The sequence below is a fragment of the Saccoglossus kowalevskii genome, chromosome 9, assembly GCF_978046115.1.
Source record: "Saccoglossus kowalevskii chromosome 9, keSacKowa6.1, whole genome shotgun sequence".
In the NCBI taxonomy this organism is placed as follows: Eukaryota; Metazoa; Hemichordata; class Enteropneusta; family Harrimaniidae; genus Saccoglossus; species Saccoglossus kowalevskii.
Window position 1 is genome coordinate 10,899,884 of NC_140649.1, and position 24,578 is coordinate 10,924,461.

The following is a 24,578-nucleotide window of genomic DNA, read 5'->3' on the forward strand; positions in this document are numbered from 1 at the left end:
ACGTACCAGGATTTCAAAAGGTACACATGTATAACATGGCAGACATTTGTCGAAAATGTGTTTTTTCCCAGAATAGTCTGCTCACAAGCCAATTTGCAGCCATCTTGGATTTATGTACAGTGCTTGTTATGTTCAGCAAGGAGGAACTGGTGGTGAAAAAAAGGAACTGGTGGTGAAAAGGAGGAACTGGTGGTGAGAAGGAGGAATTGGTGGTGAAAAGGAGGAACTGGTAGTGAAAAGGAGGAACTGGTAGTGAAAAGGAGGAACTGGTGCTGCAAAGGAGGAACTGGTAATGAAAAGGAGGAACTGGTGCTGAAAAGGAGGAACTGGTGCTGCAAAGGAGGAACTGGTGGTGAAAAGGAGGAACTGGTGCTGAAAAGGAGGAACTGGTGCTGAAAAGGAGGAACTGGTGCTGAAAAGGAGGAACTGATGGTGAAAAGGAGGACCTGGTAGTGGAAAGGAGGACCTGGTAGTGAAAAGGAGGACCTGGTAGTGAAAAGGAGGAACTGGTGGTGAAAAGAAGGAACTGGTGGTGAAAAGGAGGAACTGGTGGTGAAAAGAAGGAACTGGTGGTGAAAAGGAGGAACTGGTGGTGAAAAGGAGGAACTGGTGGTGAAAAGGAGGAACTGGTGTGGTGAAAAGGAGGAACTGGTGGTGAAAAGGAGGAACTGGTGGTGAAAAGGAGGAACTGGTAATGAAAAGGAGGAACTGGTAGTGAAAAGGAGGAACTGGTAATGAAAAGGAGGAACTGGTGGTGAAAAGAAGGAACTGGTGGTGAAAAGGAGGAACTGGTGGTGAAAAGGAGGAACTGGTGGTGAAAAGGAGGAACTGGTAATGAAAAGGAGGACTGGTGGTGAAAAGGTTAACATTCAGACAAAAAAACTACACAAACTTGTAACACAAACATTTATAACTGACACACTTTATGACCACAGTCACTAACACAGATTTGCAAATAAAACAAGTATTTGAACATTTATATAAAATATTTTACTTCTTGAACTTAAATATGTTAAACAAAATAGTACTGGTACATCAAATTCAGAAGAGTAAACAAGTATTAAATCTATAAACAGAGAACTAAAATTTACAATTTATGACTTAACTAATATACACTGTTTTCTTTTAGAAAAATAAATGAGCTTATAAAACCATCAATCATATGCATTATATACAAATAGTAAGTACACGAGTAAATTCAATACTCTGTAAATATTATTGGATAATAAAAGGTTATGAATATATGCAAACTATGCATGGAGGCAGTATAGTGATTGTGTTGATCAGCACCTATAAGGTGGATGCAATCCTGTGTCGCCTGAGTGCATACTTCGCGATATTCTCAGCGGTGATAACCTTATAATTATACATTTTTCCCTGGGTGTAGTAATAATTTAGTGAGAAATATCGCTTTCATACAAGGCTGCCATTCAAACACAAACTGTACAGTGTTATTGGTGTAACCTGAATAATAATTTGTATATAAATATATAATTAATACACAAAATGTGATATCCCTGTTGGCATTCAATCTGGGTGCATGAATGCATTGGTTTATAAACTTCACTTTATAGATACAAAAGTTGGATTTTATGCAAATGGTTATTAATTGAATGTAAGATTTTACAATAAGAGTCAAATCTGACAGATTTGTATGTATGACATGTATTTTTTTTAATTATTTTGTCATTTTTTATTCCATAATCCACATCTTATTTTGTATTAGTAAAAACAAATAAATAAAGCAAATATTATAATGTACGTACATGTACATATTTATTTTTTTTAAAAAGTATTATTTATCAAATGGTAAATTTTACAGCTTTTGTGGCAAGGGTTTTTTGGTTATTGTATAAAAAAAATGTTATCATTTAAATTATGCACAAACAATCGCCAAAACGAACACAAGCGTCCATTTCTATAAATAAACTAAAAGAGGTAAAAATGTACAGCAGAATCTGAGTGGCAATCAGAACAGTTACATGCTGTTTGGCACAAAGAATGAATAAGCAAAATTATTTTCACTAAAGCACCTAAATACATTTTTGCGTATAATTAGCTACAGTATGGATTTCACCATAATGCAAAATTATGTGGGCCAGATGTGAAAACACATGATGTAAATCTATGTGGTGCAAATGAAAATACACATTACTTTGCCACATTAAATAGCACATTAACTACCCTAGATTGCACATTTACTACCCTAGATTGCACATTAACTACCCTAGATTGCACATTAACTACCCTAGATTGCACATTAACTACCCTAGATTGCATATTAACTACCCTAGATTGCACATTAACTAGCCTAGATTGCACATTAACTAGCCTAGATTGCACATTAACTACCCTAGATTGCACATTAACTACCCTAGATTGCACATTAACTACCCTAGATTGCATATTAACTACCCTAGATTGCACATTAACTAGCCTAGATTGCACATTAACTACCCTAGATTGCACATTAACTACCCTAGATTGCATATTAACTACCCTAGATTGCATCTTAACTACCCTAGATTGCACATTAATGTGCCCTGGATTGCACATAAATGAGCCCTGGATTTCAAATTAACTCTCTGGATTGCACATTAATGAACCTTGGATTGCAAATTAACTCCCCTGGATTGCACATTAATGAACCCTGGATTGCAAATTAACTACCCTAGATTGCAGATTGCATATTAACTACCCTAGATTGCATATTAACTACCCTAGATTGAAAATTAGCTACCCTAGATTGCATATTAACTACCCCAGATTGCATCTTAACTACCCTAGATTGCACATTAATGTGCCCTGGATTGCACATAAATGAGCCCTGGATTTCAAATTAACTCTCTGGATTGCACATTAATGAACCTTGGATTGCAAATTAACTCCCCTGGATTGCACATTAATGAACCCTGGATTGCAAATTAACTTCCCTGGATTGCACATTAACGAACCCTGGATTTCAAATTAACTCCCCTGGATTGCACATTAATGAACCCTGGATTGCAAATTAACTCCCCTGGATTGCACATTAATGAACCCTGGATAGCACATTAATGAATTATGGATAACACTTGGAAAAATATATAATGCAATATTACAAGTAAACTGAACAACAAGGAAGCAACATGCAACAAAAGTTTATTCACACAACATTTATTCTGCTAACTGCATCACTATTTTGCATAACCCTTTGCTTAGGCATCAACACTTGGTATGGTTGTAGGAGAAACATGACTACTGTATGTTCTGGACGGTGATGATGATGGTGATTTATATGTATCATCCTCTGTAGCTTGAATATTAGGCGAGGTATAATTTGCTTGTCTACTTCCTATGAAAATACCATTATTTGTCGTAGCAGTTTCATTCTATAAATAAAAGTACTACATGTCACAGACCTTTAAACAAAGTTTATTGACTGCAATTACTAAGATTTAATATGTATCAATTGTGTCTTCAATGAACTTTTCAAGGAAGGACAAATTGTGTCAGAAATTTCAGATGTTATTTCTTGGAACTGGCTAATAACAAAAATCGTAATTGAACTAGTTTTTGTAAATTGACTTTTAAAGAAGGCGAGTGAAAGAAAGAAAGAATATTATACTTTTAATAAACGAGGCATATATGATCAAGAACTAATTATATTAAAAATAAATATATTGAAAATAATAGGAAATTGCAAACACAAAAACATTTGGTTCATTGTTTTGGAAATGAAAAACGTGTAAGTTGAAAGACAAGTGCTTCACTCATCACCACTGACATTGGACTTGATAGAATGATCCAAACTAATTAAAACCGTTTTTAAGCATGAAGAAGATCAGCACGGTCGCTAATGCTTGGGAAATTATCATGATATATGTTATACAGATATATAAATGCAGATACAGAATCAGCAATCTACAACTATTCCCTGTATAATCCCAAGTTGCGTTTATGACTATACCTAGGTAAGGTCTGGGTCGACAAATGAGTCAGCAGTCTACATTATTCTGTGTACAATCAATATAATTACCTGAGTTTCGCTCACAACTACAGCTACGTTCGCTCTGGGTATATGAATGGGACTCGTATGACCCTCCATTGCCCTGGATATAGCGTTCTCCCTTGGGTGAAGCTTCACGTCATCAGAATCCTCATCAGTCGATGATATTTCTGCTGACAGATAAGGAGATGGACCAGTCCAGCTTAACATCACGGGTAGAAATACCAGGCCATGGAATAAACCAAACAAAACTACCAGGAAAAATATCTATAACCAATAATTTTAGGTAGTAGTTATTAGTATATAGTTCTAGCATAACTTAAGATACAATGTCAATATCTGACACCTAAAAACACATTTGTCATTGTGGCTTAGGTGTGGTTGACATGATTTTCTCAACAAGCTCGCTTATATGAAATGGAAAAAGTAGGTTATTGAGGTGGGTAGAAATGGGCGCCCTGCCCAACTTAGTAGTTTATTTAATTGTATTTCATTGAATCTGTAATTTTATTCGTTTTGTAGTAGTTGTTTGTTTCAATAAATGTGTCTCTGCCTTTCACCAGATTTCTGCGTGGATTGTTTTTACAAATGTGAGAAATCAACACTTATCAGGCAGGAACTTGGAAAAACTAACCTGTACTGAAAACACTTTTTAATTTTGCAAGAGATAATTTTTTTTAAATTTTGAAGAAATTTTGTTAAAATTTCCCTTGGGCCCTACAACATGGTGACTTTCACCAAATTTTGTAAAATCCTGGAATCACTAAAATAGTTAGCAGTGAATATTACTACCGGTAATAGTACTTTAATTATGTTATTGAAATCTGTGGAGTAATAATAATTATTATTATATATCTGTCACCCTAACACCATAAGTTACAGCATGCCATAATTTTGCAGTATTTTACGGGGTATTTTCATCCAACAATATTGGGAAATGCGAATTCCAAATATGGAATGATTACACCCGTTAGCATCTCCAATAATAAAAACAAACAAGGCTGCCACCAGAGTTTAACAGGACTCCACACAAAGAAGTTCTCTGATTCTGTTCTAAACATTTCAGATTTTGGCATTCCCATGGAAAGAAAAGATGTATAATAATAAGGTTATTACGAGGATACCTCAAAGTATGCACTCAGACAGTACGCCATGCATCAACCTCTGCTGTGCATTGGTCGATCCTCCAGCTGTACTTATACTGTCTTCATGCACACTTTGAGGAATCCTTGTAATAACCTCATATTATGTATAGATTTCAACCAAAGAACATATTTATACTTCATAGAAATTCAACAATTGGTTCTTGAGGTATCAGTGGAACAGACCACGTACATATACATGTACTGCTTTACACAAGACTAAGGTGTATTCAATGACTCAAACATTAGTTAAAATTTGAGCGGAAAACAAGTTTTGATGACATTACACCTACATGTGAAAGGCGGAAAAGTTGATTTTGGTGTTCAAGCTGAAGGGTTAATGAGTCGATGAATATTAATCTTGAATGACAATGATATGAAGGAAGTGAAATAATGCACTCACCTTGAAAAACACTTTGAAAATGTAAGAACTTGATGCAATAAGGAGTACAAATGCTAAGAATGTACTAAATCCACCATTGAATACAGCGGGACCGATATCACCCAGAGTTTGACGAGTACGATCTGTAAACAATAGACATTTTATAATTATGGTTGAATAGACGTCATTTGTTGATAGTTGTTGAGATCTTGTTAAGAGAGAGAGACTTGTTTTTACCGTTGAATACGCGTCTTACTTTCTACCATCATTGTATTCACTGTTCCTCTGACCTATGTGTATGTAAACAGGAGGGGGGAGGGGCAAAGTCACAATATTTAAGGAGCAAAAACAAGTCATGTGGCTCTCACACTTTCAACAAAAGATCCTGGCAGCCATTTACTGTATTTGACAACTGCTGGGAGCTAGCTAGTGTATGAAAACAATCCTACTAAGAAATTGAACTACAAGTATTGTAAAAACTCCATTAAGTGATGCTCTCTATAACTCACATGCCAAGATTATTTTTAAACACTAATTATTAAATGTACCCTTTTTAATTCATGATGTTCCTAAGAATTGTATTCTATTAATTTACACTCCAACTTATTATGCAGGACAAAAAAAAAATATTTATATTACAAGAATTAGAAAACAAATACCGGTATAACATGTTGCAAAACTTCATATACATGCATAATATTTTTTAGACTATGTTTGCTTCACCGGGTACTTCTCCAGTGACCACAGCAACGCATTGCATCTGTGTAAATTTCTGTCATGACATTGAATAATTGTAACATTTCCTCAGTAAATGCAGATAAAAAAAAACAATAGTGAATTATTTCCAAATTCATCAAATGATTCAAAAATATTGGCATAAAAAATTCTGGCTGCAGAAATTAAAAAGTATACATACATAAACAGATCACTATTGTTGTCGCAACAATTCTAAAATTAACTCTTACCATTTCTTGAACCTGTGATTGTCATAAAAGAATGACCAATATGTGCTGCATAATCCACGGCTAATCCCACAGCTAGAATTAGATTAATAGTTGTTACAGTATCAATAGTTAATCCCCATACATACATCATACCGGTTACATCCACCTGAAGATAAGAAATTATAGTTCTGTAGTTCAAATAACATGGATGAATACTTTATAACCTTTTCACCACCAGTTCCCTCTTTTCATCACAAATTCACAAAATAGTCCCGCTTATAGTCTGCACATTCCTTCAGACAACTGGGACAAAAATAGCCAAATTTTTTTGAGTAAAATAGTGAATATTGCCTTAAATTTTGTCTGTTGGCTCCAAAATTAGGGTTCATTTCTAGAAATATTAAAGAATAAATGATAAAAAGTGCACACAAATTTGAATGAGAAATTCTGGTGGTGAAAAGGTTCAGGCAATGTGAACCTATTCACACGATGTATATGAAACTGTAAATGGGGGGGGGGGGGGGGGGTATGTGACCCAAGTAAGAAAAAAACATGAAAAATTACAAATGAAAAAGCAATAAAGTTCCCTGGCATCTGATTGGTGTATTTCTAACCTTTGCAATTACTGTGTGTTTGTTTGTTGTATGTTTGAGTATATGCTGATTCTTACCAGTGTTAGCGCTACACACAGGAAAACCAATATTGATGTCCATAGGTTTGCAATTAATATCAGAGTAACTAAAAATACTGCTAGCAAAGCAAGTCCTAAGTTACGATACAACTCTGCTCTGATCACCTGAGAAAATATTTAAAAAAATTTAATATTAAAAAGGATGTATTATGAAATTATATTATAATAACAATATATATTTCAACACTTCAAGAATGTTGATCTATCCTGTATAACTTCAATCAGAAGGCCTTTAAAGGAATATTGGTCTTCAACGAAGACATTTTAACTTTTGGAAAGCTTAGCCCATTCATATTTTCCAGTCAGTGCAAAGAAGGCCTACTAATGCAGTGAGAACCTTTGGTGAATCTCAGTTCATCAGACCTCATGTATTACGTGAAAGGTGCAGACCAAACGTCTGCCACAAAAATCTAACTTTCTTTTATAGCTCTTATGTCGAAATACTGATCTTTGAGAGAGGAATATTGCATTAATAGATACCTTTACTTCATTAAAATTGACGATCTTAAAATGTATATAGTACATTATTAAGGTAGAGATGCAGTTTACCTGACAGGTATTTTAATTAGTTAATTAGGAAACCAAGATGACCTCCCTTGTCCACAAAACTATACATTTTCGGAAAGCTTATTGTATGAATTTTAAAATTTTGTTAGTATTTTTTTTTATGGACACTGTAATTTGAAATATGCACAAAAATGTGCTTTTTTGGTCAAAAGTGATTTAAAAAAAAATTAGCTTCTAAACCATGCTTCTGTTTCCTGTCAAAATTGGTTTATGGGTACATCTGTTTACTATGAAGAAAGTGCCGTCTTGAAAACTGTCTACCAGTTGTCAGCAGCTCAAATTTCACTACTTCAAGTTTATGCATAAATTAACACCCAGGCTAGTTGTATGTACGATTGTTGTAACACTGTTCAACCAAAAACAATGCCCCGACGGCGTTTTGAAGACAAACACATTGTCAATCATTTGCGAAAATTTTAAAACAAAAGGTCAAAGCACTAGAAGCTATTTTTTTTTAAAGTTCTGGGATGTGCAATAAAAAGAATCTGAGATAATTGTTAATTTGCATGACAATTCACTCAGTAAGAAGTTTGCTAATGCTCATAACTAAAATGGGTGTAACAGTTCCAAATTTAAATGTATTATAGTTCTGTTAAAAGTTAAATATAGTGCATAATATGGAGATCCCGTCATTTCTTTTTTTCACAATGTTTCTTTTTCATTATTTATGTACAGCCTTGCTAAATCTTGCTAAGCATTCAAAAAAGAGAATGTTTGCACCTGTTATCTATATTTTAAAATTGTTTTTTGAGTGTTTTCCCCTATTCTCTATTCACTAGTCTACAAAATGTCAACAGTCTATAGCAAAGACTGTTGGGATTATAAAAAGCAAAAAAAAAAAAATTTCACTCCTAAGTGCCCACGAACCTGCATCTCTACCTTAAGTGAGGAAATACTCCTAAAATACTTTTGTGCTCGTTGAATGTGATGTGATATTTTGACATCACTCCACGGTTACCAACCTATGTTTTTATATTCAATTTCATGCATAATGCAGGATTTCCCAGTAATTGGAAAACAGTCTAGTAAATAATATAATAATAATAATAACTATAAAATAATAATAAAAAGCAAAGTTCAGGAGACTCAGTTTTATTTTTTTATAATTTCATTTTTTGTGTCAAAGACACAATTTCCCACTGCTGACAGATCGTGATAACAATTTTTCAGAAAATTTGAAAAAAAATATTCATATTTGTTTTATAAATGGTAACAAAAGTTTGCTTGGGCTTTCAAAGGGTTAAAGGTCAAAGGGTTAAGGTCTTTTGAATATAGAATAATAGAATAAATAATGAAATGTATGTTTACGATGAGTTTCATTTTTATGTCAGAAATGTATGCTATTTATTATTGAACAGCCGAAATAAAATTGCTTAAATACAAAAAAAAAAAAAAAAAAAAAAAGTCTTTTGAAGGGTCTCATTCACCTTTGTAAGAGCCTTTAAAGGGATTGCTTTAAAGACAGTAAAAAGGCTGCACGTTTGAGAAGAAAGTTTAATTAATGTTAATCACCTTATTAGCATCCCAACCAAGGAATAGCTCGGAATAAACAAAACTTGCATCGTTTTCGATAAACCCAGCGTTCTTAACTATACTCCTAACACTATCCATCGCTTCAATTTCTTCAGCAGAATTTTCCAACGTACGAAACTGAAAGTTAATTCGCGAGAACTGAAAAAAAAAGAATTACAATTAAATTAATGAATTTAATTGGCTGAATCGTAGATTAATGTCTACAGTCATTTTGACTGAAATGAAAATCAATTTTTAAGACAATATGGCATTGCTCTCTTGACCTTGGTCACGTGTTATGTAAGTGGAAGAAAATCTATGAGGTCATGGGGCTTCCCCTGAGCTAGATTTCTCTCTCCGTCATTGGCTGAATCGCAGATTAATGCCTACAGTTCAAAATAGTCATTTTGACTGACCAGAGTCTATGGTGTGTAATTGAACGTAGTAAATAGACCTGAATCAAATTAATTGATTGACTGACAAATCAAGCATCATCAGATTGAGAGAAGCATCATTCATATTTCTTCCATATTTTTTCAATACGTAAGATACAAAGCTAACCAAATGATTATGCATGGCAATGACATGCCAAGCAATATGGCATAGATTTATGATAATATCATTTGATGTGAAAGTGAATTTTTGCTCTGCACAAAACTTCATTTTCCAGCTGTCTAGGTGATGTTTTCACATTTGTCTAGGTGATGATTTCATGTATTTGCCAAACAATTAGTAGTTTGATTGACTCTTTGATTTATAATATAGGGACACCCCATGTATGAGTTGCATATGATATGTATGACCATCAGCTTGTGTTTTAACTTTGGTTTGTTGATAAAATAAACACAAAACATAGTTATGAGTAATCTATACTGCAGAATATTCTAAAAGTATAACACATAAAACCATGAACATTGTGCAAACATAACAATTTCAACCAAGTAATTACTTACAGACACTTCTCCCCCAGCAAACTTGATATCATCCACATGACGCATGCCTTCAGCAGTTGTACTGAGAAACTCACTAACCCAGGCATGATATACAGTCTCATTTGTAGGCATATCATCTATGAAAGACAATAGTAATTTGTAATTATACATGTATAATGTCAAGGCAAATCACAAAAGCATTGTTTCCATGGAAACAATTAAACACAGGTACCCCTTCTTATTATTATTTAACTACTTTTTAGTCATTTTCCCAATGGTATCTTTTATTTAACCAAATACTGTAAAATGACTAATTTTCACTGGGTTTAAATTTCGCTGATTTACGATTCCAGGCATATTCAGTGGGTTTTAAATTCACGGTTTTATCATTTAGATAATGTGTTCTATGCTAAATACGATAAAACAAGGAATGCAAAACAACAAATATGCGAAATGAAGCATTTTACAATGGTACATGTATATATTTAAAAGGATTAATTATTCACTGGGTTATAATTTAGCGCATTTTCCAGTCAGCGAAGTAAGCTAACTTAAAACCCAGTGAATAATTAATCCTTTTACAGTAATATAATTTCTAAGGCTTTTAAATATATACATGTACCATTGTAAAATGCTTCATTTCGCATATTTGTTGTTTTGCATTCTTTGTTTTATCGTGTTACACATATTTGTATACAAAAGTGTGATATTATCAGCCATATGAGTTTACATTAAGAATGTGAGAGAAAACACATTTTTAACATATTCAGCCAATGATCGAACATTGAGCACAGCCATTTTGAATACCCACACCTGAATCTCGGCAAGGTTATACTGACCTGTCTGCACTGTTTGCTGTTGATGTTGTTTTATAATAAAAATATTCTGGGTTAGAGTAGAACACTCTTCCAATGTTTGTTGATTACTGAATTTTGTACAAATCAAACAGTCGCTTGCTACAAATACTTACTGACTCCCAAATAAACATCACCGGCTTTAGTAATTACCATCCAGTTTCTAAAATCATTGTACCAACTGTCAACAGACGAGTCCAAGACATAGGGGTCATCCTTCAGTTCGCTGTAGATGTTATCCATCGCTTCAAACTCGGTGTAATAATTCACGTTGACTGCATACACATTTGCTAGTACTCCTGATGATGGGAAATACTGAAAACAAAAATAAATTCTATAACTACTAGGATAAATCAATACATTATTGGTATTATCCCAGTGTTTCGTGTTATTTGTTCATGTGTTGGCCATTGTGTTAGACCCAAAAAGTGAAATATACTAAACTAAACGATGATAACAGTATGTAACTGAAAACAAATATAAATTCTATAACTACTAGGATAGATCAATACATTATTGGTATTATCCCAGTGTTTCGTGTTATGTATTCATGTGTTGGCCATTGTGTTAGACCCAAAAAGTGAAATATACTAAACTAAACGATGATAACAGTATGTAACTGAAAACAATTTACAAGCAAAGCGGAAAAACACAACTTTCTGGAAGAAACACAAATTGCTACTTGCTATATTTCAATAGAGATGTGATTATCCCCCATATGTGCCATATTTAATGATCGAATGCCCTTACCTCACCTGCTGCTTTGAGGTAGGATAAAAAAAAGATGCTTATCTGGTCAGTCGAGTTGAGGTAGAATACAGAAAAAGATGCTTACCTTGTCAGCTGTGTTGATGTAGGATACAATGAAAGAATCTTCCGGTAAGAACCACTCAAATTTAAACTGCTGTTTCAGATTAATGGTTCCCCAGATGTTGACTGCGAGCAAACCAAGTGCCACAACAATGACACATATCTGGGGAGAAATATATAACCAGTAGTAGGAATTATTGGGAACCTTATCTTAGGTGTTCATAGCAACTGTTTTTTGGCAAAAAGTTTAAACGTTGATTCTCATCATGAACATCCTTTTAAAAATTTGTACAAAATGCAGAAGCAGATAATTTACGAAAGTTGCATTTTTCCCCAGACAAGCAGCAAGAATGAACCGAGACATTGTCTACAAAACATGACATGACTCTCTTACTGTATGGTGCATATAATGACCGTCTGCACCTTTTTTTCCCTCACGTTAATGGCCCTCAAAATATAATTTTTGTTTTTGTTCTAATAATTCAGCCACTCCCAAAGATAATGTTTATTTTCATGGTTTCGTGACCTCAGAATTAGCCATTGAAAGCCCGTAATTAGGTGTGTAGACATGTACGATGTGTTATCTGGCGCTATTTCTCTTGCAATGAGAGTTCACAAACACTTAGTGGTTAGTCTCCAGCCCTGTTTGTTTTAGATTATTCATTTGCGTATCAATATGTCCAACTCAATGTCACGCTACAGAGTACCGATTTGAATCCCACACATACCTTGGTAGAGACAAGCAACAAGCAAACTCACGACTTCATGTACTTGTCCAAACACAACATATCACTGATGGACAGAACCCAAATGTAAGTTCCCGTTTAGAACCATTTAGAATTGTTTTTGTCTGGCCTTACCTTTACAGGTAACTTTATAATAAAACTACCATAAATGTTTCTGAAGAAGTACTGTAGTCTGTCTTTAGTGCCGCATGTCCACGGTTGATAGGAACTACTATGTGTAAAACAGCAACAGCAAGCATCTCGGTTGGCGTTGATACGATTAAGATCAATTGCAAGCATTGCAGCAAAAATGGTGATACTGAACAAAAACAAGAAAAGGATGCCTATGGCACAAAAGAAGCAGAAAGACCTGAGAGCTGGAAGAATGGTTGTAGCACCGATACCAAATGCTAGGAAATCTGTAATAGATGTTACTGTCACGGAAACACCCTGAAAGAAATCCATGAGAAGTAATCAGTATAGGTATGAGAAGTAATCAGTATAGGCATGGCTTGTCTGTGGATAAATTCTATTCAGTATAACGTCCTCTATTGGTAACATTTACTTCATTCTAGGTATTTGTTTTTCTAACCAAACCTTCAGTGGCAAATGTTGAAGTTTTTATACAGCTTGCAGCATTATTAACAATGCAATAAAGATTTTGAATTGAAGAAGTCAAACAAATTACAAGATGATCAAAAAAATCATAAGGCAAATAACATGTGCTGCTTATTTTTGAATGCAACGATATTTTATTTTTGCAAAAAACACAATTGAACATTCCCATAGGTCCATTTTATGTGATGACATTGATAAATTTGTTCAATTAACACACACAAGACCTTCACAGCATATCACGTAACATATACCTCATAAACCTTGATACCGTCTTTGCTCATTAGTAATGCATGCACTTACATAAATTTCAGATATTACCATGATTAAAATAAGCAAAGTAATTTGTGGCTTATATATGCTTCTCTTGGATGAGCTGCTAATAGAGCATATACAGTACCATACATATGTCATAAGACTACCCTAAAACACCAATATACCCATAACACTTGAGCAAAGCGAACGACCACTCGGTGTAGTCACTAATGGCAGTGTAAATAAACTAATAATATTATTGTTTCACCGATAAGCACTGGGTAGAGTTAAGGTAAATGTGTAAAACTCGTACTGTTTTTTTTTTAAACCAAAGCTGTAACTTTACACCGAACTGAGACCTGACATGCCCGACCCATGCCTGGCTGACATTGGCACCAGTTTTCAAAATGCACTATTGTAAACATCACGCTGAGCTTATCGGAGAAACAGTCATAATATTATTCCTTCACACGCATTCACTGTAACTGTCATTGGTGACTACCCCAAGAATGTATTATTATCCCAGAATGCAACTGTAAGGTAAATGTCATTACTGTATTTAGACTTACTGCATGCTTAAGAGTCTGTCCTATTTTCTCTGATGTACTACCATGCTGTTTTACTTCAGGAGATAAGTTATTGAGTGCCTGTACAACAACAAACATGTCATCCACACCAATACCTAGGTAGAAATCAAAAAAAGCTTAGAAAGAACTCCCATGTGCTGAGAGTACACATTGAAGACACATTAAAAATTAATTAAAAATTACTTGTATATGAGATATTGATGGAAAAGCTGAAAACTAATTATGTAAATCAGGTAACTAATATGAACAGAACAGAACAGAATTATGAATTATTATGCTAATTAGAGAATATTAACCCAAAATTAATCAGGCCTGTCTATTGTCCTAGAGCATTTATGTACCAAATTTTATTCAACTGTGATGATCAGTAATTAAGATATCAGTGTTAATTAATTACAGTTAAAGTCCTATTATAAACCGCGGTTTATATTACAATGTATCAATTTAAAAATTGGGATCAAAAGCTCAAGTTCGGGGTGCGGTTTATATTACGTACATATTGCAATGGGCGTGGTCATTTTTTGTCCACAACACATGCACAAAACAAACAATACACCGTACAATCTCTTGAATAGGCGTCGGGGAAGAGTGAAAGGCCTTATTTTGGTTCTAAAATAGGCGTTACGAAATGTTGAAAAATTACAGTCAATCAAAAAAATTCCACATGATGCAAAAAATACTCAGTATTTTTAATGTAATATGCATTTACTTTTTTAATTTTCTTGGTAACGAAAAGTATATTCTAACAGAAGTTTCAAATAAAAACACAAATGCACTGCTTAGTAGCAAATGATCACATAACGGTAGCTCGATCCGGCCATGCTGCGGGTCACAAGTGAATAACTTACTTGTTTTCGAAGTGTTGATATTGGTGATTATTATTTAGTAGTGATTACAATAACGCACGAAAAATAAATTCGTTGAATTGTTATAAAATGCAAGTAAAATTCAACTTAGTTTCCCTGTAAGCGAATGATTTCAGTCACATGTAAACAGCCGATACGATATCTGCCATGTTTTTGAATGCTCACGTGATGTATTATTGACCGGATAGGTCAAGTCGCTAATTAACCAATCAAAATGCTGGATGGTGCCCACGTGTCTAAATTACATAGCTCATTTAAATATGTTAATGACAGTTCAGCGACCTCATGGTGAATGCAACACGGAAGAGATTTACCGATAATGTAGTGCGATCTTTTGCCTTTGATTTCCATGGGAAAACGACACGATTTTTTTTTTAAATCAAGAAATTATTTGTTTTCGAAAGATAAATTATTCTTCAATGCTCAGTTTAACACTTTTACGGTGATAAAAGCTCATTGTCTAAAACTTACGAAACACAGACGTATTCAGAAAGAGTATTGACAGAGGTCGCCGCCAGAACAAAAGCAGTTTCATTGCCTGTCTGACATCTTATCACCGCTGAACAATAAATAGGTGTGAATATTTTTAGGCATGTTGTCGAAACAAATGAATAGAATTAGGAACAATGCCGTTTTGGAACAGCTGGTTGAAACAATGAAGTCAGTCACGGTCTTGTTGAATTGGGGGTGCGGTTAGTAATAGGTACTTTTCAAGTTTTCAATTTTTTTTAAGAACTCTTTAACCCCGAAGCCGGAATTGGGGGTGCGGTTACTATTACGTATGCGGTTTATATTAGGACTTTAACGGTATATTAATTAGGTGATTAATAAGCATAAATATTTACCAAAAACTAATTGGGTTTCTGCATAGTTCTCTTTAAAAGTTTCATTAAAATTCATATTGTGGTTCTTTATATATCAGTGGAACATTATGCAAATTAGGTAATTAATATTGGACAGATTGTTACCCAAAACTAATCAAATCTGCGCATTAGTTTGGAGAATCTGTGTGCCAAGTTTCATCAAAATCCAATGAGTGGTTCTTTAGATATAAGTGGAACAGTCATGGAACAGCTAAAAATCAGCTAATTATCATGCAAATTAGGTAGTTAATATGCATGGGATTTTTACCAAAACCTAATCAAATCTGCGCATTGGCCCAGACATCTATGCACCAAGTTTCATCAAAAACTGATGTATGGTTCTCGAGATATCAGTGGAACAGACGGACACACGAACACACACACACACACACACACACACATACAGACACACTAACTGCAAAGACTCCCTTTTTGTGCTTTGTACACAGGAGTCAAAAATATCACTAAGTTAGCCAGTCATATAATTCTAATAGAACCCTCAAGTTTATACCCAGTACAGATGAGCTTAGTGATGTCAGTAACCTAAATATGCGTTTGTCATTTGTATTCCTAAGAAGATCTATTTCACAAAATCTTCTATGTTGCTAAGACGTTCACCACCTCAACAACTATGGTCTCTGTGTGAGCTGCTGCCAAATGCCGGTCGAAGAGCTGATGAAAACAGCACAAACTACAAGACAATTTTGAACCACCAAATTTATATATGTTGCACATGCATCACAATTTCTTTTAGAGTTTTCGATCATTGTTTTCATCAGATGTGGTTGGCAGACAAAAATGCCCGAATATATGCTCACAAGAGTAGCAGACTCCTATTACTAGGTAGGATTGCAGTCACATGTACTCCTATTACTAGGTAGGATTGCAGTCACATGTACTCCTATTACTAGGTAGGATTGCAGTCGCATGTACTCCTATTACTAGGTAGGATTGCAGTCACATGTATCTCAGGCAACTTTTATCAATCAAATGTTATGTTATTTTCAGTATCAGCAAGTATTTCGATAACAAATTCTGCAAGTCAGAGAAAATTGCATAATTTTGTAGGAGTTTCATTGAGATTTTTAAAGACAGTGAAATATTGTCATCATTACCGTAATATTATCAAAGTATTCAAACATGAATACCGAGTGTGACGAAAAATTAAAGTTTATATTACATGGTGATATTAGCTCTGTTCTCATAATCATCTCTCTCTTGTTGATACATAAATTAGATTAGTTACCATAGTTACTCACCTAATAGTAGAAACGGTAGAATAGTGTGTACTGGACCATAAAAGAACCCCATTGCTGAAGATAAACCGATAGAGACCAAAATAGCTAAGCCAGCACAAATGATGCCACCAAGACCAACGTAGATCTAAATATAAAGCAAAAAATATTTTTATTGGTGTACAGTTATTTAACATTGTGATGGCAAAGTTAACTTCTGTCATCTTCCACAAAATTAAACCTGTAGAAATTTTTCCCATAATTTTCACAAGAAAATTAAAGATAAAAAATATACAAATTTGCGAAATGATGTTCATGAATTTTTACGTTCAAATTTAAAAAAAAAAAATAAAGAATGTGAATTATTAATAATATGTTAAATTCGGACACATTGAGCATTTAGCATGGGATGTATTCAGACAATAAACTTCCATTAGATTAATCAGAAAACTATTCATAGCAGAAAGACTAAATGTTACTGCACATGTATGCAATGCATTATGGGAGAGAACTACAAATTTTACACTACTGAGCATGTTACTGTACATATATGCAATGCATTATGGGAGAGAACTTTACCTTTAACACTACTGAGCATGTTACTACGCATATATGCAATGCATTATGGGAGAGAACTACAAATTTTACACTACTGAGCATGTTACTGCATATATATGCAATGCATTATGGGAGAGAACTTCAAATTTTACACTACTGAGCATGTTACTGCATATATATGCAATGCATTATGGGAGAGAACTTCAAATTTTACACTACAGAGCATTTTACTGCACATATATGCAATGCATTATGGGAGAGAACTACAAATTTTACACTACTAAGCATGTTACTGCACATACCTATGCAATGCATTATGGGAGAGAACATATACATACAGGAAAACTATTATCATACCAGGAACTTGCTAAATATTAGGATTCATATCAATATTAACAAATGACACTTCCCAGTGACCCCATTTTTATTTTTATTTTTAGCCAAATAAATAAACAGTTGAACTCTGGTGACCTTGCCCTTTGTTATATAATATAATTCCCTTTATCATAGTTTGTTTCAATATAAATATGCATTGTAATAATTAATTTTGAATACAAACAAGTTTTGGATTAAACCAACAGTGGGGAATCAGTCTACCGAATGTCCTTAAAAGATGTAAATATCTTACAAAAACATTGGTGCCTTATTTGTTTAATTATTTTAAGGGACATAATTTCCAGCTTTATTCAAAGTAATTCAGATATTTTAGTATAAAAACAAATGCCTCATCGCAGAAAAAAAGTGCTGCATTTAGACGTGAATAGATTCATAAACATGCAAGATAACAGAAAATCTTAGCTGGCTATTGTCCAAGTATTTTGTACAGGTGTCTGTCAAAAATTAATGATTCACTGAGACAAATATGAACTGCCTCATTGTGTGACTACTGTATTATACGAAAAGTAAAAAAAAACACCCTCTATGAATAGCTATCATGTTGCAAGCTCTGCTTTGTATGCAAATCAACCTTAATAGTTAGTTGGTGTGCAGTGGAGGGAGAAGTCAACAGTACTGTTGCCTCCTGAGAAACTACATCTTCAAACACTGCAATCTCTGAAGTGCGTTTTTAAACTAGTATTATAAAAACTCTATCATTCTGTTCTAATAGCTGAAACATATTCCTGTAAGTTTTCATTTGTCGAATGAACTGTTTGTCAAATACAGAATACATATATTTTAGTACAATTTTCTTTTCAAAATGTGGATGCAACGCTTTGCTTTTTATGTATTTTTTATGTATTGTTTTTGATTTGATAAGTTTGAACTAAACATATTTTCTATTAGCTTCAGATCTTGATCAAAGTTTGGCACCCAGTTCATAGGAGCTTATATTGATTTTCTGACATCTTGTTTTCTGTAAAGATTTTATTGGTAGGTTTGCAAATGAGTATCAGACTGTGAAACAACTCCCCATGAGTTGGTTTTGAAACCCAGTATAGTATTCCCATGGGATTTAGGGGATACATTACCAAGGATATTATTACAAGATAACTGATTTGCTTCATTGAACACATACAACAATGCATATTTCCACTGAGATCAGTGACCTTTGATGTGTATCACCAGTGATCAGTCAAGTAGAAACAGACAATATATTTTATCAGATTTTCTCAATTTTTGCATGATATTTTAATACAGGACATCTGTTGTTCAAACTCAGGGAAGATTTTATACTGATGAGTAGGGTGACCAAGTTTGATGAAGTTTGGAATAGAATTAGTAAAGTTATTATGCACACAATAACAATTATTAACGACGACAACAACGACAACGCCGGACAAAATTTTTCCCTTAATATACCTTTCCCTTACATCTTTGATGGTACGGGCAAGGTAAAAAAACTGATGTGCATCAGCAACCCGGCCATGAGTGAAATCAATGCCAAGTGTGAAGAAAATTTGTCAAGGCATGCCTGAAGAATAGTGAGTGGATGACATATTCATATGCTGATTTTTTGGGAGAAAAATGGAGATCAGGTGGCCAAAGGGTTAACCAAATGAAAACAAATATTAACATGCATAAGTCACCTATTCTCCCCAAAGCATTTTAGGGTAGCCCCCCCCCCCCCCGGTAACTGTGTGATTTACACCGAATCTCTTGACAGATTTGAAGACATATCCCACCTAGACTGTTCTAGTTTTATTGTCAACCTGTAATGTTTCCAGCATTCTTCAATTAATACATTAAACAAAACAAAAACAGCACTACAAGGAAGTGTGAAATTTGGGTTGTGTTGATGTAAACACATCAAAATAAACAAATAAACAATAAAAGCAAATATACATGACATTAACCCACTAGGCTAGAATTATTTGCAATTGAAAGCAATGATGAAATTGAGAAGAAATTCAGTATCATTATTGCACTTTCAAAGTTTTAAAGTAAATATGGTAACCAAGCAATGCCGGAGAAGTGACTACATCCATGAACAAAATCTATCATTGATCATTCGCAACTAAAGACGTATGGAAAGAAATTTATCGGTCAGCACAAGTAAGCTAAACTGCATTGGGGAGAACACTGTATTTGTACCAACTTTGAACAAAATCGGTCAAGGCAAGTCCAAGGTATGATGATGGACAATATGACACACAGACACACGCACAAATGGATGGGCAAATGTGTGGATGGATGGACAGAAAAAAAAACAATGAAATAATTTATAATGCAAGGAATATCTTCATTTATATGAATTTATACAGCTGTCTTATATTACTATGCAATGAAACTAAGATAGTTTGGAATATTTGTTTTACATTTATAACACTGAGTCGAAATCAACATGAGAGCGCATAGTAGAGTGAGGACATTAAATTACAATAATACCATTATTATTGGAAGATGGTCATACAGCTCTGTCATGTAGTCTCAGACACAGATCACAGTTTCTGTGGCAAGATACACTTTATGGCAGCCATTGCAATTTAATTTTGCACACAAAGAAAGGGTCAGGAGAGATATAACAGTGACATTCAATACCCGGAACTGTTGTCTAGGACATAAAAAGAAATTAAAATTTAAAAATGATTGCACTACCATATATGTTCAATACATGGGTGATCTTTGGGACGAAGGGTCATATTACTGATGGAGTTCAAGATGTGAAGAATATTGCTATCAGTATCATATTTAGGCACCAGGCAATAGTGAAAAACATTCATTAGTCATTGAAATTTCACAGTTTAAAAAAAAACTTGATGATGTTGAAATAAAACAATATATGAACATATTGTTTTAGTAGCGATCGATCACGCTTTTCCACAGGTGAATAACTTGCTTGCTATTGAGTTGAAACAAACATTGATTATAACTGTACTACTGTTTGTCTTTGATCCAAGTAATAAAGTCATATTAGAATTACCCAGCATGCAATAAATGCAAATATGTACTGTAAAAGGGTTTATTATTCACTGGGTTTTAATTTTCCTTATTTCACTGACTTGGAAAAAGCGCTAAATTAAAACCCAGTGAGTATATAAAATATAGCAAGAAGACATTATCTAAATGATAAAACTGTGAATTTAAAACCCACTGAATATGCCTGACATGGTAAATCAGCGAAATTTAAACCCAGTGAAAATTAGTCATTTTACAGTACTTTTATTGGAGATGCAGTTCCTTGAGATATGATCCTGCGCATGTACTGCAAAAAATCAGCTCAATTGTTGTTGCATTCTTGTGATCGGATAATTCTATGGCATTTATGAAGGCCACTGAAACTCTTGTTTAGAACCACAGACAAAGTTTCACTGTAATAAAAATTCATGATTCTTACTGACGCGCCAAATTAAAGCATTTTACAGGATATGCTCTTCAGTACTGTACATCCCTGATCTTAAGCTCAGGGGCATAAACATGTAAAATAGGAAAAATTGAGGGATGGGCTTATACTCAAGGACCAAGGTTTACAATTGTAACAATCTTAACACCCATGGAAAATTATCCAAAGTACATCTTTTATTCACCATGCAGGGCTTGGGTATTTTTACATCTTTTTGAAGAAGAAAAAAAGCGGAACAAGTCATCCTACAGTTTCACAACACTTTTAAAATGAAGAAACAAACATGTTCATAAAAATACACATATTTTATTAAAATATGACTTACATACTATCTGAATCACGGTGTAAAAATGGGTCGGGTCTGTGGGGAAACAGTCCGAGGCAAGATCTTTATCATTATCTTCGTTGTGGAATGTTTCTGATCGTACCAAACTCTCTATGCAAAGCAATTCCTGCCATGATGCTTTTCACCATGATTTGACTGAAACAAAGTCCTTTGTCCTAACAGGTCCAAGTCTTTCATTAACCAATCAAATGCTGTGTCATACTGACGATGTTTTCCCGATTATTGATGATGTAATTTTTTTAATGTGGAAGTGAATTTTCACACACATATTTTAATAAATGTCATCGTCGCCCGATAAAAAACACCCTGGACGTATAATCGAGGATGCCCTCAACTCGTTAAATGTCTAAAAATAGAGGGGGGGCTTATACTCGGGAAGGGGCTTATGATCGGGAAGTACGGTATATTTACAAATTCACTTGGGCATCACAGAACAGCCATTGTAGTCTACCTACCTTATGTTCTACCATAGTGAATCTTCCAATCATGACAATGGCATACAATAAAATTAGCATATAGCCAGCAGATAGCAAGGGCACATCACTGGAAATAGTGTTACCGGTTTCTTCTCTTAAACTGTAATTGTAACAAAAGTCAAATATTATTAAATATTCAATATGGACAAGAACATTGCAATTTTGCATGTTATTTTAATACATTGTATACATTGGACTGTGATCATGACACAAATTAAAACAATGTTCTTATAGGATACTTTGCCAAGAATTAATTTGATGTGAAGACATTTTCTAATAAATCAGTTGTGTAAATCACTGCATATGCATATTATTATTTCTTATACAAATAATCTTGTGTGTTTCCTAAATGCAAAAATTAGTTTACGATAAATCTTAACCCTATTTGTTCTACAACATGTGGACTAGAATTATTAAAAAAATATATGCCTGACTTTGTGTAGGATCATTTGCAGAAGTTAAAGCATAATTTGGTAATCTGACATTCATATTATTGTTATTATAACCCACTATGCATCATAGTCAACTATTCTCACTTTTCACAAAATATTATATCAATATACGTTTACGAAAAATGTTATCAAGATCTGTAGCCACAGGGAAATTATTTCTAACATTAATAAAAACAAACTAACAAATTACATGAAAATATGCAGCGTATTGCTTCAAAAGTGTGGTCATGAAAATGCTTGTAAACGAATGTGTTATCTGCTAATTCAGCAATGAGTGAATACAAAAAAATGGTATACTGTGAAATACATTTGTATTTTATTTTAGCTGGAATTAATTTTCACTGAAAAGACTTTTGGGGTGATTTGTATGATTAAGTTTAATTTCACTGATTTTTGATGAGTTAAATGTAAAACATAAGAAAAAAGGTATATTTGCTGGATTTAATTTTTCACTGAATCATCCCTTCACCGAAAATAAATTAAATCAATATTTTACAGTAAGTAGCTTCTCCCCTTACGTATTTGAATTTGTCATAGTATAGTATGTTTGCTATAAGCTATACATCGCTGCAAAGTTATTGAGTATCCAGATTTAATTTCTTTCTTGAAGTTCTAAAATCATGTTTTTACAATGTTTTCATGAACATTTATGTCAGTTTACAATATTCAATCCACCACAAGGTTTCAGTGAAGGTTGACAACTTAATCACTGGTGATAACCTAGAATACGTACCTTGTTTGAGTGAACCCATACACATTATCCACATCAGGGTAATTTTCTAGCCTTAATAAAATAAATTCAGATTCCCAGGCCTGTGCAGCAAGATCAATCTGCAACATACATGATATGATACATATTTGATTCAAAAGCCACTCTATGAACTGAACCCTTTTTTGTGTCATTTACCATTGGTTTCATTCTATGGTAAAAAGGTCTCACCATAAATACAGTATTTTTACAGCATTTTTCGGTTGAACCTACAGGATGGATACTTCTGGATATCACGAATTATTAACAAATAATCTGAGAATTACAATTTATTTTTACATGGATCATCCAAAAATGGCAATTTTTGTAAATGTGCTGGTGTTTTATTTTTTTTCGAGCAAATATTTTGCATTGAGCAAAAAACAAGTTGCTGTGTTCAAATCAATATGCACTTTGAAAAAAAAAAAAACTGTGACAATGTTTCCAACCGTATTCATCAAGTTGACTGTTCGCAAACAAAAACTTAAAAAAGTACAGGGTAGCCAATAGAATTAGGTTTACTTTGATACTCGTTTGATCAAACTGCATGCATTTGTAGACATGCAACCAAGAAATCCAATATAATATTTTCTGTTATTAACATATTTTCATACATACCATCTACTAAAATATCAAAACAATAAAGCTACCGTAAAGATATCAGAAAGCAACTTTAAACCATCAGTTGATTTTAAATTTTGCTTTACTAACCTTCAGTAACATTCAATATGGACGAGAAAGTCACAATGAATTTATTAAAAAAAATATTATAAACTGAAAACTTATTAAATTAAATTTATTGAATATAATTATAAGTATTCATATCAATAATAATATAAGAATTTTTCAGCCTAGGTAACAAATTTGAAGTCATGAAGTAATGCTTTCACGTTACGTAATTGCAAATTACATGAAGATAAAATAAAAAAATTAGACAATTAAGATTCTAAAAATAGTCTATATGATAACCCATTTTTTTCCTCATATTTTCTGATATATATATGGCAAGCAACTATAATAATTATTGAATTAAAAGGCGGTGGTCGTCATGCCACGTCCAGTTCAACGTGCGACTCATAAACGACAAACACAACGCATGTAAAATACATTGTTTGTTTACATGAAATTTAACCATGCACTGCACGACGACCACCGCCCTTCCAGATAATCACATGATTTTCCATTTGTTTCAAGCTTGTTTGAAAAGCAAACAATTCATTTTAAACATGAATAATTTGTTTCCATATTT

At 33.6% G+C, this 24,578-nt stretch overlaps 1 protein-coding gene across 3 annotated transcripts in view; it reads right to left on the bottom strand.

Annotated features, from left to right (window-relative positions):
- Nucleotides 1–967: 967 nt before the first annotated feature.
- Nucleotides 968–24,578, bottom strand: part of LOC146738307 (patched domain-containing protein 3-like) — a 33,896-nt gene continuing 10,285 nt past the window's right edge. Inside the window, exons 6-19 of one of the 3 annotated variants that reach the window (XM_085503152.1) lie at nt 23,315–23,412; nt 22,109–22,229; nt 16,993–17,116; nt 13,987–14,099; nt 12,683–12,997; nt 11,848–11,985; nt 11,129–11,327; nt 10,180–10,295; nt 9,227–9,385; nt 7,127–7,252; nt 6,478–6,622; nt 5,534–5,655; nt 4,019–4,255; nt 968–3,371 (exon numbers count right to left, since the gene is read on the bottom strand). In XM_085503152.1, coding sequence (XP_085359278.1) covers nt 3,198–3,371; nt 4,019–4,255; nt 5,534–5,655; nt 6,478–6,622; nt 7,127–7,252; nt 9,227–9,385; nt 10,180–10,295; nt 11,129–11,327; nt 11,848–11,985; nt 12,683–12,997; nt 13,987–14,099; nt 16,993–17,116; nt 22,109–22,229; nt 23,315–23,412 — 2,187 coding nt within the window. In that variant the 3' untranslated portion in view covers nt 968–3,197. Of the gene's footprint in view, nt 3,372–4,018; nt 4,256–5,533; nt 5,656–6,477; nt 6,623–7,126; nt 7,253–9,226; nt 9,386–10,179; nt 10,296–11,128; nt 11,328–11,847; nt 11,986–12,682; nt 12,998–13,986; nt 14,100–16,992; nt 17,117–22,108; nt 22,230–23,314; nt 23,413–24,578 lie in introns of those variants that run through there. The other 2 variants (XM_085503153.1, XR_014930341.1) reach the window with 2 other exon arrangements.